Source organism: Anser cygnoides, chromosome 2, assembly GCF_040182565.1.
Source record: "Anser cygnoides isolate HZ-2024a breed goose chromosome 2, Taihu_goose_T2T_genome, whole genome shotgun sequence".
Taxonomy (NCBI): domain Eukaryota; kingdom Metazoa; phylum Chordata; class Aves; order Anseriformes; family Anatidae; genus Anser; species Anser cygnoides.
Window position 1 is genome coordinate 42,033,654 of NC_089874.1, and position 19,037 is coordinate 42,052,690.

The 19,037-nt window shown below is 38.2% G+C and overlaps 1 protein-coding gene across 2 annotated transcripts in view; it reads right to left on the reverse strand.

Moving 5' to 3' along the window:
* Nucleotides 1-4,527: 4,527 nt before the first annotated feature.
* Nucleotides 4,528-19,037, reverse strand: part of NEK10 (NIMA related kinase 10) — a 107,854-nt gene continuing 93,344 nt past the window's right edge. Inside the window, exons 37-38 of one of the 2 annotated variants that reach the window (XR_010829234.1) lie at nucleotides 15,657-17,448; nucleotides 4,528-4,625 (exon numbers count right to left, since the gene is read on the reverse strand). Coding sequence is in view for 1 of the 2 variants with exons in the window: in XM_013172028.3 (XP_013027482.3) it covers nucleotides 17,397-17,448 (52 nt within the window). In the remaining variant the exon portion in view is untranslated. Of the gene's footprint in view, nucleotides 4,626-13,583; nucleotides 17,449-19,037 lie in introns of those variants that run through there. The other variant, XM_013172028.3, reaches the window with a different exon arrangement.

The following is a 19,037-nucleotide window of genomic DNA, read 5'->3' on the forward strand; positions in this document are numbered from 1 at the left end:
AAACTGAGCTTTTGATCATTTACAGGCTTATAAAAGGCTCATCTATGATATTTGAAAAAAATAAACATAAATTATTGGTTAAACACAATCATCTATGATGAGGTAAAAAGAATCAATCCTGAGATCCTTTCCAGACTTATTTACTATTACTCTAATGATCTAATGACCTAGAGGAAGAGAAAAGGGAAAATATGTTTTGCACCAGTTGCTCTAGCAAATGCACTACAGGATATAATCGCATTTTATTGCTTTTATGTACATAAATATTTTTAAAGCTATTCCTTTCTAAATAATTCAACCTACCAAAGATCAGGGACTCTTATTCCACATTAAGGAGCATCTACACATGCAAGTATTCCAAAAGCTTTCTTCCAAAATAACTATATGCTACAGAGAAGCCCTTAGGATAGCATCTGAACTGCCTAACCTTTCATACAATTTTGTATTAGCCAAGAACCTAACTCTCCTAAAATTCTGGGAGAGAATGGATCCTTCAGAATTCTATGTTGATACTCCCTTATTTTGTTCCATGTTTTCTTTTTTGTTACAACATTTGCAAATTTATCTGGATTGCAGCTGTGGCCAATTGCCAACTCTGCTCTCAGAAAATCCTCCTAATTTTAGGAACCTTTTAGCTGGACTCCAAAACTCTCAGTTTGATTCCTTTGACAATATTCAGTTCTCCTGCATTCCTTTATCTGGTGGCTTAGCGTGAAACAAATATTACTGAAATCCCCTCCTGTACTTTATGACCTATGTCCTTAAGTAAAGATTGTCATGGAATGCCTCTATTAGGATTTTCCCTTGACTTCGCTGTCTCCCTGTAATCTCCGCTAGCAATTTTACAATGAAGGTGGAGTTTTAAAGTGTGTGGTCATACATATACCTATCCTGGCTGTTCCCTATGGGCTTTAAGGATGCATTTACTTCCATTCTTAAAATAAGGTTTAAGTCCCTTAAAACATTAATGTCAGAGCATGACTGCAAAACCCATGTCATTTTCAGAAGAGAAACAAACTCCAAGTTAGTTTTCAAGCTATGCTCAGCAGCAATTTGAGGATTTTGAGCCCTTTAAAGTACTTCATTTAAGAATGTTTCCTTAGTGTCTATTTTTTTTTCCCTCAGATCACTCTAATTTAATCAACTCTTGCCTAATTTACTGCATGAGTTAACTTCATGTACAGACGTTGACATAAGGGAATCTGAAAGGGTTACAAAGCCTTAAACTGATTTAAGACATTTTTCTCTCTTGCGATGCTGGTCCTTCCAGAATACAGGAAAGGACTAGTGGGTGAAAACTGAAGCCCAGGACTAGAGTTTGACTGTAGAAGGAGGCAGAAGAGGTCTCAGAAAAAGACCTCTGATTCTCCTGGGTAAACTCCTGCTGTTGTAGGTAAAAGCAGAGATGGTGGTCTTTGTCTACCACCCTCTCTCATAGGAATATTCTTGGAGTATGTAGAGGTAGGTACACCTTGGGCCAAAAGGCTCTGGCTAGTTCTTTACTGTAATATCAATACATACCACAGGTTTTAAAAGTGTCACTGTCAAACAAGAGAAAAGTTCCTTGGAAATGCTGAAGTCCATCAATTTCACACAACTTGAGATGGCCTTGCCCCCTATTCCTCAAGGTGGGAAGGAGCTGGTTTGTGAGAAGGCTCTACAGAGCATGTGGTTCTCACTGTTGTGGAGACCTTGTAAGAGATCTAAGCAGACAGGCCACTTTTGGTGTAAATGATTACAGGGTCACTACAGCAGGTAGTGTTAGACAGCAACAGAAATATGAAATAGAAGGGAAGAAACAGAGTATGATAAGAACCAATGCAGGAAAGTTGAAAAGATATTACAGGATCACAAACAGGATTCAAACACACAAAGAGTAAGCTATTAGTGTCTGAATTACCTAGAGAGTAAACACAAGAATTTTAGCTGTATACCAAGAAAACCAGAGCCTAAAGTGATAGGACATGCACAGCTAGACACAAAACAACTATTGAGCTTATGATGATCACCTAGTTAGAGATTAGTCCATAGTTTTTTAATTGTCCTTTCAATTCTCACTCACTTCTTTGAGTGAACAGATTTTGTAAGTGGTTGCTGTCATCTATCATCTATGATCTGTTAATGACTGGGTATGTACTGCTTCCATGAAGCTATTTCTTTTTAGTTTAAAAAAAAATTCCCCACTGATAGATAGGTTTATCAAAATCTACCATGAGAACTGATGCAAAGCCCTCTACTTGGCAGAAACTGAGGACTGAATGCATATAAAACACTACTTGTTCAAAATATTAGATGTCCATTGTATCTATCTGTTCTTGATCACTTTTTAGACATATTGTCCATAGCTTTGCATTTCAAGTTTCAACCCCTCTCACCAGAATCATTTTTCAAAATTCTTCATCTGTATGGAATTAAGTCCCGTGTTTGGGAATTTTCTTAAGTGCTTGGGGATGTTAGCAAGGTTGGGAACATGACAACATTTCACGTGACTTGGGAAAAAAGACGGGAAAATAAATTTTCTTAACAGAAATCTCAGAGCAGACAAACTATAAGAAAACCATGGAAATTACAAAGATTTAAAAAAAAATACTAGAAAACATCAGCCCTTCTGATTTTCAGCCACACTCAAGCTCCAGCTAGGAAGATCACTTTTTTCTTCAAGCAACACTGAGTTCAAAGATATTCTTATCTAGGTGGTGTGCCAATGTACTTTCAGGTCAGAGATTGAAAACAGAGTAGAATAGCAACTAGTCAACTCTCTTGATTCTCTGTGATGCTCTACATAAGATAGGAATCCATCCCTGTGCTCATGTAGAGAGAGAGTTCTATATCCAAGGCTGTCGGCAGACCACATTTTGCAAACATTACCTCCACTTAAGTTGTATTTGTATCTGCTGTATCCTGTAGTAATTATCCTTCTGGCTGCACTTTAAAATACTTAATTAAATTAGACAGATGAAGACATCAGGAGCTGTATAAATGCATGCTGCAAAAGAAGTGTGTTAGAAGACCTTTACATCTTTGGATATGGTTTTGGCAAATGTCCTGATTACAAACACAATTTCTTTAATGTTCAAATGATGTTCTCTTAATGCTGTTTGCCCCTAGTACATTGGCTTTAATTTACAAGCTGTAAAGCTACAGATCCAGTTTTTGCCTGTTACTGGTATTATTGTTCTATTAATACCTATTAAGTCTCTGAAATATATTAAAATTCACTTTCAACACATTTTTCATGGAATGTTTCAGGCTACTGCATATTAAATAAAAGGTCTAATAGGCAGGAAGCAAATGATACTGTCTGGAATCAAAAAAGGGAAAACAAAAATCTAAATGTATTTAAAAGACATAATCACATTTGCACCTGAGAGACAGGCTAACAAGCTAAAAGAAAATTGTAGAAAGTCAACACTTACAAGGACATTGCTGTTTTTATTAGCAGGTAAAAGAAAATCCAAAATGATTGGAAATACAGCGTTTTTATCCATAACTTATATTCCTAGGATGCATAAATAAAATGTTGTGTCTCATTGAGTGCTAACAAATCTTAGTTATGTCCTGAAACTCTGTGAATAGAAAACCTTATATTTTAATGTCTGTAACTGCCAGCAGGGTTCTGAGTCCCTCTGATAACACTTTGGAAAACTTATAGCTTTACAACTAACAGAGAACAGAATAAGCATCTTTGAATCTGTAATATATCTACTATAGGTAAGAAGTGACCAAATAAACAACATCCCAAACATTTAGTAAGAAGAATTACACAAAGATTTTTACTACACAGCTGAGAAATAACCAATCTGAAGTTAATGGTATGAGTAGCTTAAGGGGGCAAAGTACATCCAAATGAGGAAGGACAAGTGCCTGTGCAAGGAACACAGTATAGTGCAGTAGTTGTGAATTGCCAAGAGGAGAGATTGAAACTATGCAGAGATCAGTTTTCACTTGCCTGCTTCATGCATCATGTAAAATATATGGTTTCACTGAACAATAAGAATGAAGAAATATTTGGCATATTTTTTTCTAACTTCTGATTCCTTCATACATAGAGACTGATCAAATAACACAAAATTCATCAACGAAAAGAACCAGGGAGTGCTGTGTATCAATGGATGACACTTTCCAAGTAGCACAGCCAGAAGACAGCAAGCCTGCACCCTATGTACATTCACCACCAGAGCACATTTCTACAGCATCACTAGAGCTGAATGCCTCCAAACGAATGTCCCTAATGCCATCTCTGAGTTTCTAACAATTACACACGCTCATACACACACACACACACACACACAAAAAAGTCAGGAAAATTATACAAAAGGTCTCATTACTCATTAATTTTTTTCAATATGGAGATGCGAGTTTCCTTGCCATACTACTACTGTCTAATAAAATTGACTAGGAAAAAAAAAAAAAAAACTTACTGTAATCATTGCTTTAGCAGGCTATGGGAAATCTTTCTTTCTCAGCCCCCTGAAATGGCAACAGTTCCATATCCCTTTGTTTGTTGATTATTTTCAGTTTCAGGAAAACATCTTTGCCCAAATTCTCAACTTACACTTTTTGTAGGTCTTTTTTTCCTCACAATCCTAAGCTCCCTTTCAAAAAGTTTCTTACGATGTAACAAGCTAAAAAAAAAAAAGGGGGGGGGGGGATTTAGTTACTATTGCAAGCAAGTCCTATTTAAATAGCACATTTCATGACACAACTAAATTTTGTCTATTTTTTTCAACGGAACATTATACCATTTCGCCTTTGCCACTCAGTAACTAATAAAGAAAGTCATTCAGTATCTACAAAATATCATCTAGAAAGATTATCACACAGGAGCAGTTATGCAGTTAGCATTTCCACAATCAAAAAAATTGTCATTATGTCAGCCTGCAGGGTTGGCTTATATTCCTTCATGACCATTGTATACAGAACATTTTGCAATTACAACTGAAAATGTTGACACCCACAGAAATGATTAAACCTGATTTTTTTCAGGCTAGTTAGAAGCTTCGGCAGATCAGCTATAAGCTCATAAAAGAAATTCAACACCCCCTTTTCCCACTACAGTTGTTATCGTTTTGTTTTGTTTGCCAGTACTAGGACATCCATGCAATCACTTGCATCAACACTATCCAGGAATGACGACAAAATGCGGCTTTATATCACGACATTTCTGCTTATGCATTTTAGTCTTGAAAGCAGTGATTAACTGTGGTGTGAGTAACAGGATTTGAAATGCGTCAAACTCATAGAAACTAAATTTTATCTTCAGGAACACATAGAAAAGATTCTCTTTTCAAGCAAGTAAATAGTTATAAGAATGTTCTTATATCTAAGGTCTCCATTTTGAGAGAAGAAAGATGAAGACATGGCTAAAATAAAACAAAAAGAATCAAGGGAATTTCATCCTATAGCTTGTAGTGAAATAGGCCCACAACAGATTCTCAAGAACCAGCTGTTCTAACCCATGATATGAGATGTATCATTCCACAAAAATTGCCACCATAGCTTTGGTCCATGGGTAAAGGCCTAAGCTATTGCTAGCTCCTCTGTCTCTGTATAGTTTTGCATCCTGAAAATGTGGATTCTAATCTTATCCTTATTTGAGTGCTAAGAGATTTAGTTCATCGATGTTTATAAAGCGCTTCAAAGCCTTAGATGGAAAGTTGTATGGGAATGAAAATTACTATCAAGTTCTCCCATATGTTACAAAAATACAGTTGTGTCATTTAAACAGAACTGATACTGTTGGGTTCTCAAATATACTAGTGACGTTTTAAAACATTTATAATGATTATTAGTCCTCTTCCTTCCTCCTCCATCTACTTATCCCAGTGTAAAAAAAATCCTCAAATATGAAAGAATATTAAAATGCTCAACAAATCTGAAGGGTTTTTATAAACATACAAATGAATCAAAGGTACAGAATATTAGCCACTACCATTAAGGATATTTAAGCCATTGTATTTTATTTAGTAATGAAGCAAAGGTAGAATAATTACTGTCAAGCAATTAACACATTTTAGCGAAGAGGAAATGTATAATTTGCTTTAGGAAAAAAAAAAAAAAAAACCACAGTTACATGCTACAGTGATGGTTGCAGAAATTCAGTCCAAAATTCACTGTACTTTCTTTTGCATGTTATGAAGAAACAACTTTTAGGATACCCTTCAGTATATTTTTTGTTGTTGTTAAGTTTCTGTGAATGCAATGCATTGGCTTGTCTCTCTCAAGCAGCAAACAGTGAACATTTGCAGTATGTACTTTTGATAAATAGGAACGAGAACAGATGGGGTAAACACATTCTAAAATGACGGGTAACCCCTCTTCATTAAACAGAAGATTCAGCTTATTGCCAAGGATGTTTGGCTGAAGAACTAAGAAAATCCTCTAGATCTTTCTGCAGTGTACAAAAGAACAGTGCAGCTACAGAGAAATACACAAAATCAGAGAACAAACCTTGGAAAATGACTTGAGGAAATGCACCTCTTTATGTATAAGTATGCTATGTTCTCTTACAAAAACAAGGCAGGTATACATGAAACAACGCAAACAGAAGTTGAATAAAAATAAAAGCTTAGATTAAGAATTGATTTAAAATTAGAATTAAAGCCTGGATACCACAACAGCTGGGCATAGCTTGGTTTATATGGAGACTTTCTTATTCCATTATTAATTACAGTGAGAAAACTCCTTTTGATAGGAAGTGGTACAAAGCTTCCAGGTACCCTGCAAAAGGGCACAATCAACTTCTGCAATGCCTTTATAGCAGCAGTTTCAACAAAGCAAGCCTCCCCCAAGTACTGTACTTGCTAAGATAGCCTCAGTGTGCTGGATGTTGGCTTACCACTCTGAAGAAATATTACTTTTTTTTTTTTTTTTCTATTATACTGGTAAGAAGTTGCAAGTATACTTCTTCTAGGAATTCCATATTTTAGAACAATGTTTCCTCAGTTGATGTGGGACTTCAGTGCTAGATGCAACAATTCAAAAGGCCACAGGATCCAGAAAATGCATAAAGGAGACAAATGGATTCTCATTCTTGGAAAGAATCACAGAATCACAGAATTGAAGGGGTTGGAAGGGACCTCGAAAGATCATCGGGTCCAACCCCCCTGCCAAAGCAGGTTTCTTAGAGCAGGCTGGCCAGGTAGGCATCCAGATGGGCCTTGAATATCTCCAGAGAAGGAGACTCCACAACCTCCCTGGGCTGCCTGTTCCAGTGCTCCGTCACCCTCACTGTGAAGAAGTTCTTTTGCACGTTGGTGCGGAACTTCCTGAGCTCTATCTTGTGGCCATTACCCCTTGTCCTATCCCCACAAACCACTGAAATGAGGTTGGCCAAATCCCTCTGTCTCCCACACCTCAGGTATTTATACACATTGATGTGGTCCTCTCTCAGTCTTCTCTTCTCCAGGCTGAACAGACCCAGGTCTTGCAGCCTTTCTCCATAGGGAAGATGCTCCAGTCCCCGTATCATCTTTGTGGCCCTCCGCTGGACTCTTTCCAGGAGATCCCTGTCTTTTTTGTACCGGGGAGCCCAGAACTGGACACAGTACTCCAGGTGAGGCCTGACCAGGGCAGAGTAGAGGGGGAGGATCACCTCCCTTGACCTGCTGGCCATGCTCCTTTTAATGCACGCCAGGATCCCATTGTCCCTCTTGGCCACGAGGGCACACTGCTGGCTCATGGTCAACCCGTCATCCACCAGGACCCCCAGGTCCTTATCCTCAGAGCTCCTCTCCAGCAGGTCGTCCCCCAGCCTGTACTGATACGTCCGGTTGTTCCTTCCCAGGTGCAGGACTCTACACTTGCTCTTATTAAACCTCATTTGGTTTCTTCCTGCCCATCTCTCCAGCCGGTCCAGGTCTTGCTGAATGGCAGCACAGCCTTCTGGCGTGTCAGCCACTCCTCCCAGCTTTGTGTTATCGGCGTACTTGCTGAGGGCAGACGCTATTCCCTCATCAAGGTCATCGATGAAGATGTTGAACAAGACCGGACCCAGCACCGACCCCTGGGGAACGCCGCTAGTCACAGGTCTCCAGCCGGACTATGCGCCGCCAATCACCACCCTCTGAGCTCAGCCAGTTCTCAACCCACCTAACTGTCCACTCCTCTATCCCACACTTTCTCAGCTTTGCTATCAGGATGTCATGGGAGACAGTATCGAAAGCCTTGCTAAAGTCAAGGTAGATGACATCCACTGCTCTCACCCCATCTACCCAGCTGGTGATGCCATCATAGAAGGCAATGAGGTTGGTCGAGCACGACTTCCCCTTGGTGAATCCATGCTGGCTACTCCTCATAACATTCTTCTCTTCCAATTGCTTGGAGATGGCATCCAGAACAAGCTGTTCCAACACCTTTCCAGGGACAGAGGTGAGACTGACTGGCCTATAGTTTCCCAGATCCTCCTTCTTACCCTTCTCGAAGACCGGAGTGACATTGGCTATCCTCTAATCTTCAGGCACCTCTCCTGTTCTCCAGGACCTTTCAAAGATGATAGAGAGCGGTTCGGCGATCACCTCTGCCAACTCCCTTAGCACACTAAGGAAGAATGGGGCTGCCCTCCTTATAATAAGTACTTAGCAAGTATGGGAAGTCTCATGTCCCTACAAAAGAAATTGTAGAAAGGTAGCCTGATCAGATACTTAAAACGTTCCACAGAGTATAGTGATTTCAGCAAAACAGCGCTGAGTTATTACTGCTGTGCTTTGCATTTACAGGACCTTTTCAATAGCTGTCCAACAATTCTGCTCAGTTTCACCTAGTGAAATCTGATATAAGGTGAGTTTCCTATTGAAAAAAAAAAAAAAAAAAGATTGGCACTAGCATACCTCTCAGCAGTCAATCCTTTCTGAGAGCTGGACAAGGAGAAATAAATTAATTGTTGATTTTCCTTTTCAGGATCACAGTACTTTCCATTGTCTATTACTACTTCAAGTCAGGAACATCTATTTCCATCCATCCTATAATTATTTTTTTCAATACAAAATATCACTCTTAGTGTATCATCATTTAATAATGAACTCTCAGGAAAAGCTCTTTCTGAAAGACAGTGGGCAGGTCACTCAAGGCAAAGCTCTAATAGACTGCCAGGCTTATTTATACAAACTGAGAGGGTATTCAAACTGTATGTAAAGGAGCATGGGGAATGTCTGTCTCAGAGAAGAGAAGATGACAGATAGGTCAACTTTAATTTAAGCCTAACTGAAGATATCTTTAAAAATAGCTGTCTGCAGTTACAGTGCTACACCTCCCTCATTTATTTAATGCCTACACTCTGCAATATAAACCTAATTGCAGAAATGATCCATTCAGCACAGCATAATTTAAGACTAACAGATTGCATTGTAGAGCTCTACAAAAGTCTCTGGGGTTTATTGTGCTGCTGCTGGCTCCTACAGGTCTTCACAAGTGGACCACTCATACTAACACTGCTAACAGGTGTAACATTGGTCATTCCTGATTCTGCTTGGCACACTGGTGCCTCCAGTTTATTTTTACTGGATGGATTTGCATCACAAATGAATCACAACAGTTACTGGGTACACAACCCTTTAGGCAGATGCTGTGTCATCCGCTCTGGGCCAGAGCACCAGATCTACTACATCAAACTGACACAGTGTGCCAACATTCATCATCCTATACAATTCCATTGTATCATGACCTACCTGCCTAAGAAAAGGTAAAGAATGAATCATTATGATCAATTTAAAGAAATGTAAACCTTCAATTCCAGATACTATTAGTTAAAACATATAATAATAGTAATAATAACTTTCTAAATGAAGTAAATACAATGTATAGTTTCAATGACTTTATAAAGAGAGACCTGAGTTTGTTAAACATATACATATTACACTGTTGAAGAAACTCAGTTAGGAAGGTACTCTATGGGATAACTCCATCCCCATATTGCCTGAGGACCAGGTAGAAAAGATGAGAAATATAAGTAGGCTTACAGAGCAAAATATCTGAACTACCACCCTCCAGTAATATATCCTCATAGTTAACGTGATCTTTTCAACAGCTAGAAGTTGAACTATTCCTCTTGCAGCTCCACTGAAGGAGTCAAGATACCCGCAGATGGCTGGAAGGGTACGTTCTGCTCAGTTCACAAGGCCGGTGCTCTCCTCCTGACTGCCAACACTGCAGTGTAGGCTGCACCAGATGCACAGGCAGTGAGTTGTAAGTATTCAGACCACATCTTTGGCAAAGGGGATCATTTCCCCATCCTGCACAATAGATCTCCTGGTTTTAGCTTTTCCTTTTTATCCTGCGGTGGCACCGTTTGCTGCTCTGAAAGACAACTAGCTCACCACTTGTTCAGCCATGTGGTCATGCACTCAGAAACTGCAATTCACATTTTGGCAAGCTCTGAAACATTCTCTCTTTTCAAATGAGTATTGCTGATCACACATCAGCCAGACCCTACTGACCACACTTGCGTAACACGGCCTTCTTTTCAGAGACATGGGAACATGGCTACTGTGTTAACGGCTTGTACTTCTTGAGTGTATTAAGAGCAGCACACAGGCTACATAAGCCAACATCACTGCATTTTGAAAAGTTCTTATAGCTGCAATCCTGTAGCTCTGCAATATAGTACTACCATTGCTAATTAGAGGCTGTCCTGGTTTCAGTTAGGACAGAGTTAATTTTCCTCCTAGTAGCTCGTAGGGTGCTATGTTTTGGATTAGGATGAGAAGAGTGCTGATAACATGCTGATGTTTTAATTGTTGCAGAGCAGTGCTTACACCAGGCCAAGGACTTTTCAGCTTCTCACTCTGTCCTGCCAGTGAGCAAGCTAGGGGTGCAGCAGGAGCTGGGAGGGGACAGACCCAGGACAGCTGACCCAAACTGGCCAAAGGGGTATTCCATACCATCTGGGGTCATGTTAAACAATATATAGGGGTGGCTAGCTGGGGGGGGGGGGGGGGGGGGCGGCTGCTCGGGGATAGGCTAGGCATCGGTCAGTGGGTGGTGAGCAATTGCATTGTGCATCACTTGTTTCTTACACATTATTATTAGTAATACTATTATCATTATTATTATCATTATTATTATTATCATTATTATTCTCCTGTCATAATAAACTGTCTTTATCTCAGCTCACAGGCTTCACTTTCCCATTTCTCTTCCCCATCCCAGAGAGGGAGAGGGGAGGGTGAGCGAACGGCTGTGTGGTGTTTAGCTGCCAGCCGGGTTAAACCACAACACAGGCCATAAACTTCATGCTAAATTTGCAAGGCTTCTCAGGTCTGCTCTCTCTGAGCTTGTCTTGACCTCCCCACAGCTTTGCTTTACTTGGCATAGCCAAGACTCCTTTAACTGACCAGGTGTGTGCCATTCATTTGTTTCACTTTTGTTTATCTTTATACAGTACAACCATAGCTTTAAACAAATCTCAACTCTATGCAGAATGAGATACCTATGACTAGGATAATGATGTAGTATGAAGAGATATAAGTCTAGTCCAATGGAAGAGGCCTTGAGAAGTGGAGACACAGGATGCAGTGCAGAGGAGTACAGGTATGGGATGACAGGAGATGAGACATAGACTTGGCACTGGAGACTACAAACAACTCACTCATGATCAACAACGAAATGCAGACCTGGACAAAACTGAGTCTAGAGGTAACCAAGAGGAAAAAGAATTAGTATCCAACACATGTAAAATGCACCATACATTAAAAATTCAGGTGTATCTTGGAGCTGTAGATAACAGCAAAGGTGCAAAAGCCTGATAGAAAACTAATAAAAATTATCCCAGCTGGTGGATTCTAGAGTGAGGAAGAAGGAGCCATCAATATGACCATCATATTCCTCCTGGCACAGGACTCAGATGCTGACAACTCACAGTAACACCCCCACGAGAATGAAGCCACTGAACTTAGGACACAGAGAAGCAGTGAAAGGGTGGCATAGCCCCCCAGAAATGGGAAGAAGCTAAGTATTTGCAAAGCAATTTTAATTTCATTATTATTCTTTCTCTTTCAGTAACAGATTTAGATTAATAAAGATTCTTGAATTAGACTGCTAAGATTTCAACTGTACAAATAAAATTAAAAAAAAATCTCTCTCTCTCTCTCTCTCTCTCTCTATATATATATATATATATATACACATGTAAAAAATTCCTTTTCTTCTTTGTCCATAAACAAGATTTTGAGTGTAGCATACTACCAATTCCATAGCTGGGACTAACACCCAACAGCATCTATACTTGCTATACCAATGGAGACAGAGGCAGACAAAAGACAGTAGTGCAGTAACGGTACGTCTAAATTCTGAGCAAAAATGAGTAAATCCAGTTACAGCTTACGCGAAGGAACATGTCCTGGTTGGTGAAATTAAAAACATACTGGAGCTGCTTTGAAAGCAGGAAAAGAAAGAAGTTGGGCCAAAACATGGCAGTTGTCAATTAGTTTAATTAAGGAATCAAAATTCTATTGGATGCAAGTTTTTAGTTTGGGAGAAAATCTGAGGACTCTCAGATGTCAAATATTTTAAAATAAGTAGTTCTCTTGTTGTGATTCTCACCATCTCCTGTTAAGAACAGCTAAACAGAGAACATTCATATGATTAAGCTTCCTGCAAGTCAAGAAACAAAATGACTCATAAGACCTTTCTTTCCCAATTACTATTGCCTATCTAGGCAAATTAAACAATAAAACTTTCAGTTCAGAAGATTTTAAATTCAAATCCATGGCTAATGCATACAGTCAAAACCAAACATTCTCACATGGTTTCCTTTTTTCACCTTTCCTGAGATTCAGAATTGCCAGTTCTTCCCAAAAGCAGGCTAGAATTTCCTACAAATTACATGCATGCTAAAATTGAGTATATTATTCAGTTGAGAAGGTCAATGATAAAAGCTTTCTTGGTTTTAGAAAGGAATGTTTTTGGCCTTTCTTCTTTAATTAACATAATTCCATAAGTCCATAAGCTAGTTGTCAAATTTCTTGGTATGAAATACCAATAATGAGGCAGTAATTCTGTAGGTCGCAATGGCTGTAAGAAACAATCTCTTAAATACGTTATTCTGTGACTGTAAACAGGAATTCCCATATAGAATAAAACTGATGATCTCCTGTCAACATTTGATTATTCAGGGATATGACAGGGGACTTGGAAATGATTCAGATAGAGCAAAACATATGTAAATCAGACTACAGAATACACGCACAGCGCATTCTCCTGAGAAATAACTTGTAAGTAGATGACTAAAGAAGGTAGGTGCAAGTATGAATAATAGAAGGCAGAATACTACATAATCGCAGGTACTTCACTGCAGCCAAGAAAACTGAAGGACAGGCCTGTGTAAACTACAGCTTAGATTAATTCACACATAATCAAAAGTTAGTGGTGTATAGTTAGTACAGTGCCTTTAACACTTTGGAACCTTTTTCAGTTAGCTAAATAATTACATCCACACCCGTTGCTCTGGTTTTTGCATAGATTACATTAAAGATTACAAGCATACAAGGAAAAAAAATGAGAGATACACACCTTGAAGGATACCAGTTACACACTGGATCGGAACTCAGGAGTTGTAGGTCCCATTCTCAAGTTTGCTGCTGATTTGCTTCATTGGGTAACTTGTACTTATTTTCTGTCTTTCCCAAAATATGCTTTATCTATATGTTCTATACAGAATTTAGCCATACAGAAATTATTCATGGCAGAACTGGCTCGTTACTTCTCATGTAATGTAAAATACAATGTACCCTGATTATCAATGGAGGACATCTATGTACTAATGCCACAAATTAATTGACAGCTAAGACAATCAAACTTCTGTGGCAGTTAATTGCTCTGCATTCTGTGTTTTCAAACTAAAACCAGAAGTTCCAGTATTACAGATACATGGCTTAGGATTTAATGACATGCATCCAACACGGACTATTTTAAGGGCCCACTATAGCGATCTAGATGAGCAAAGAAAAATTTTCTGAACTGCTTGCAGCTCTTTCCAGGCAGTATTGCATCACAAACACAATCTACTACAGAATACCTCTTTTGCAACATATAGTTTAAATCTAATGATACACAGATATTTCATTTTCACAAAATGATGCCCAAAGGATATTTGCAAATTCCTATTTATAAGAAAATAGCATAAGAGGACAGATATTCTTTGTAGCAAGAATTCACTGGCAAGCCAAAATAAAATAATAGGCAGTATTCTTCATATCTACCCTCACTAAATTACTCGTATAGTTCTATGTGAATATCCATTTTTAAGCAAGTCCTATGTTAATAGTTCAGAAGCAATCAAATGACTGATTTCAACACTGTTCAGAGCAATAAAATATCTGTATGAGTACACTTAGCATTGCTGACTTTTGATGGTATTGGTGGCATGCTTCATAACACATACAGGGGCACACAGGGTCAACTGAGACACATTATACAAACTGTCTACCATTTTAATGCAGTCATTTTCCTTATCATTCCACTGATTTGACCAGTGCTGCTTTTAAAATCATTAACAGTACAAGGGCAATGACCACTTTCAAGAAATGCTTTAAAAAAAGTCTCAGCTCTTTTCTACAGCAGCCAGCAGGACAGTTCAATTGCAACCAGGGAGAAAAAAAAAAATCTCGGTGAACTCCAGTAACGGAAAAGAAAAGGCCACTGATTCTCCAGTTTGATTTGCCTTGGTAGATCCAGCTGTACATGCCACCAATCTACATCCCATCCTGTAGTTACTGGAAGGAAGTTTGCTCTCCTTTGCTAGCCACAATCTAGTAATCCATCATTCACAGTCAGAAATGAGCACAACATTTGCTTCAAAGTTAACAGCACTACAAATATATTAAGAGAAATACAATAGGAGTCATCATATTCATTTCTAAACAAAAATAATGCCATCACATATGAATGAACACTGCACTATCACGTGCATCCAGACAAAAAATAAACAATGCTACTTCAAAACATTCTTAAAAAAAGTTTGAAAGTATTTCTAATGAATTCATTACAGTCTGACTTATTAAAATTCTAAGACATTTCTGCACAAAGATATTAAAATAGGTTACAATTTTAAGTGTAGACTTGTTTCATACTATTTTAACGGAAATTGATTATGAGGATTGAAATGCAATTTGAGTAGGACTAGCATATCAAGGTTTAATTTAAATGAAGTGTTTTTGGATAAAAGACCAGTGAAATCAGTTCCAGTGGCAGCCATATACAGTGTAGATTTACCTTATAATCCATCAGATTTAACCTTACTGCATTCCCTTTCTCCATTCTAGGAAAGGAAAACTAACACACTGAACTAGACTAGGAATTGATTTTTTTGTGGTAGCATTGCAGGAAATGTAACATCTACGGTAATTAAAACAACTTCGGAAACAGTAACTTATGGAATTATATGCCTTGGCCAGGCAAGATGTCTGAGAACCTTTCTATTTCAAAACGACAGAGTTTACTTTAGCATTCAAAAGCTACAAAGAAAAACAGGGGAAATTATACTAAGGCTACCTTCAGGTTTGCCAGGTAGAAAATACCTGTTTTTGAAGATGTCCAAGGTAATGACATTCATTTTCATTTTCATTTTGCTGTAGTCACAACATGTACAATCTTTAATTCGTGTCCTTAAAACAGATGCCATATGGAAGTTACTGGCTAAAATTACACTTAAAAGAACATACTTTAAGGTTGGGGTCCACATTCAGTAAGATGTGGTGGTAAAGTTGCAGGCATGGCACACCGTCACCGTCAATCACTGACAAGTGTTAGGTGGCCCCCTCCTTCAGACAGACATAAGGAGATACACCCGTACAAGGAGATACACCCGTAGAATGTTTAGTATTAGCCATGGCAGCAGGTACAGGGAAAGAAGAAACCAGGGGATAATTGAAGGATATGCAATGATGGTAATTATTAAAGTTAAATGAGACTGACTGAAGACAAAATCCTGGTTCTTCTCCTTTACATTGACTCCACAAGGACATCAATAGCACGTGCTGTTTTCCTTCTTCAGAACACTTTATCTATGTCCTCACTATAGAACATAAAATGACCAAATTTACCCTTTTGATTTGATTTCTAAAGCAGCCATTAATAGACCTTTGCTGTTATAACTATATTATTGTGTAGGTGTAAAGATAGCACCTGATGACTTTTTGCATAATATGTATATGAAAAGAGTCCTTTTTCACCACTTCATAATTTGGATTGTAAGTCATGCATTATAGGTGAAATAATACCTTAAATTACTTGAATACCTTGAACAGCAATAATACCTTGAATACTCTTGAGTTGTTAGGAAATGAATGCTAGTTAGCAATTTATAGTTAAAAACAAACTACTGGAGCTGGGGAAGATGGGGAACAATCTTCGCCAGCCTTTGAAAAGCACAGAATGTACCTCTGTATCAAATTACTTATGAATAATCATATGATGACCATAACTTTAATAATTGTCAACAATGTAAGCAAGTGCATTCTGGTTATTTTCAACAGCTAAGATTGCCACAGTATCAACTGCATAGAAAAGCCTTTGTACTTTATAAGTATTCCTTACTGAATTGTAGACACACACACACAAAAAAAAGCTTCTTGCTGCTACAGTGAGATTTTTATCTCCATTTAATATAGAGTGAATAAATATTGAAATTCTCAAAGTTCTTTTTAGTGCTACAGTTTTGATTAGCAAAGCATGTATTTAATTTAGTCTGTTAATAAATGAATGTGTATATAAAATGTATGCATATGACACTTTATATACACATATCTATAAAATGCATGCCTAAAGATTGACATATAATATACAGACATTTTGAAATAGCTGTAAAAACAGCTATTTTAAAATAACAGTCCTTCCAGGTGCTATGCCAGTTGCAAATAATGACTATTAACATGTCATACAAGCATTAGAATTTGCAACTACCTAAATGCAAGTAAAAAAAAATCTAAATATTAAAATCATATTGTCGATGTTTAACCCGTTTCTAATTTTCATACAGGGAACCTACATATATTTTCTGTCTGGTGATATTGCAAAGCTTTTTTCTTCCCTTGGAAGACATAAGTGGATATAAATAAGGCTACAGGCTTTGAACTATGAAAAGCCTGACTACGCAGCAATTCTTAAAAAAATACATAAAAATAGAAGGTATGTACTGCTGGGAGTCATGTTTTCCTCATAATGTATAAACCTGGAAGCATTGTTCACAGGGTTCTATGTAAAGTGCTTATGCTGTAAACAAAGCTAAAGTTAACAGTATCATCCTGAAAAATCACAAGGTTTCTTGAAACTGTCCAACACTTGAATTCCTTCTCGTTGCTATTTAATGAGCAAAACTTGCCCCCTTTGGTAATCAGACAGCATCAGCTGAAACACAGGCAGTTTGACTTCACCAGGAGTAGTTCTAAACTCTTTGTTCAGAATTATGAGTTCTCTTCTTTTGCTGGATAGTCCTTTGTTGGATAGTAGAAATACCTAGGGGGAAAAAGAAGCTAGTTAATATGTGTGGGAACTAAGACTTCCCTGCTACTCACACTCACCAGGTCTGGGATCAATCTCTGCACTATCAGCAGAAAGCTACCATGCTATGACTATAACGCACAATCTAAGGAACCTCAGAAGTCTATCCAAATAAATGTTTTAGTTCAGAATTTAGAACAGAGTTTGATGCAGAAATCTCTGTGTGAAATTCTATCATTTATGCTATACACAGGGAATTAGTTTGCCTAATGATCCTCTGACTCAAAATTTATGGACTTGTCTGCACTGCATACAAATAGAATTAGAGCAGCATGGTGTAAAGGTCTCCCACAGCTAATCAATGAGGCCCGAATGCAACACACTGCATCTGCGGGCCAGCTTTAACTTATGCTGCTGATGTAACACCTCCACAGACTTCAACATAATGGAGAACTAGCTGAAAGAAAGTCTTTAACATCACTTCCTTCTCCTCTTCTAATTCCTTTCTTGAATGCTATACAGAAAATTAGCACAGAAGGTGTTCGAGCCACTTCTGTTGACTTCATATAGGTGAAGACTGCCTCAGAATCAGGTTTAATTACATTATTAGAATTATCCTATTAACATATGTAAAAAGGCTTCTTCTCATAAACAGTGCTGTGAGAAAGTAAAATAGGTGTTTCCTTTTTGTCTCTATTTCAAGAGCAAAACCTCTTCAGAACGTTTTCCTTGACATAAGTTTACAGCAACTATAACCCAGATATACAAAGCCCTTTCACACGTGCCTCTATACAGCCAGCCCCTCAGGATGCAGAGCATTACATTGATTACTGAAGTACTGAAAGATACAGCAGTGTTCCAGTAATGAGGAAAAGAAACATATGAAAAATAACTTCTGCTACATTTAAATCCCTAGGCTGAAAGGTCATTAGTTAAGTTGGAAAACCAAGTACACATAAGAGAAAACACACAGATTAAAGGCTGACAGCAAACTTTCATTCAGCCCCACACGTGGATAACATAATAATTAATGAGGCACTGTATCTGTGCAAAAAATAGGATGTAGTCACACAGCAAAAATATTTACCATGATTCAGAAGAGTACTTTCTATATCTTCTTGAATCACAACTTCTGCAATATAGTTAATAATACTTAACATAAAGATTTGTGTATGTTGTTTCCTAATTTTTACATCATAAACAAACCACTCTCCAGGTATTTTGTTGTGATATCACCCACACAGTTCATCTACAAGACTGAAAATATTAACTGCAATGCACAGACTCCGTCATTAAGTTAATAAATAGCTTCTAGCAGATATGGGTAGCTATCCTCACATGAGGACCAGCACCAGATGATGATGACATGCACTTTTCTGACAACGTAAGAAAGGACACTGCACTTGAGTGCTCCAGTTGCCAGAGGCTCAACATTCTGTCTCAGCTTTTGAACTTGCCAGCTTTTCTGCATGGCTCTTTTGTAGGCCTATGATTTCTACCATCTGGCCTTACAGAAAACCATTCTATTCACCTGGTGAGTCCCAGCCACAGGTTCTTCCCTTCCACATACCAGTATCTCCTCCAGGATTCTTTTATTTTGTCTC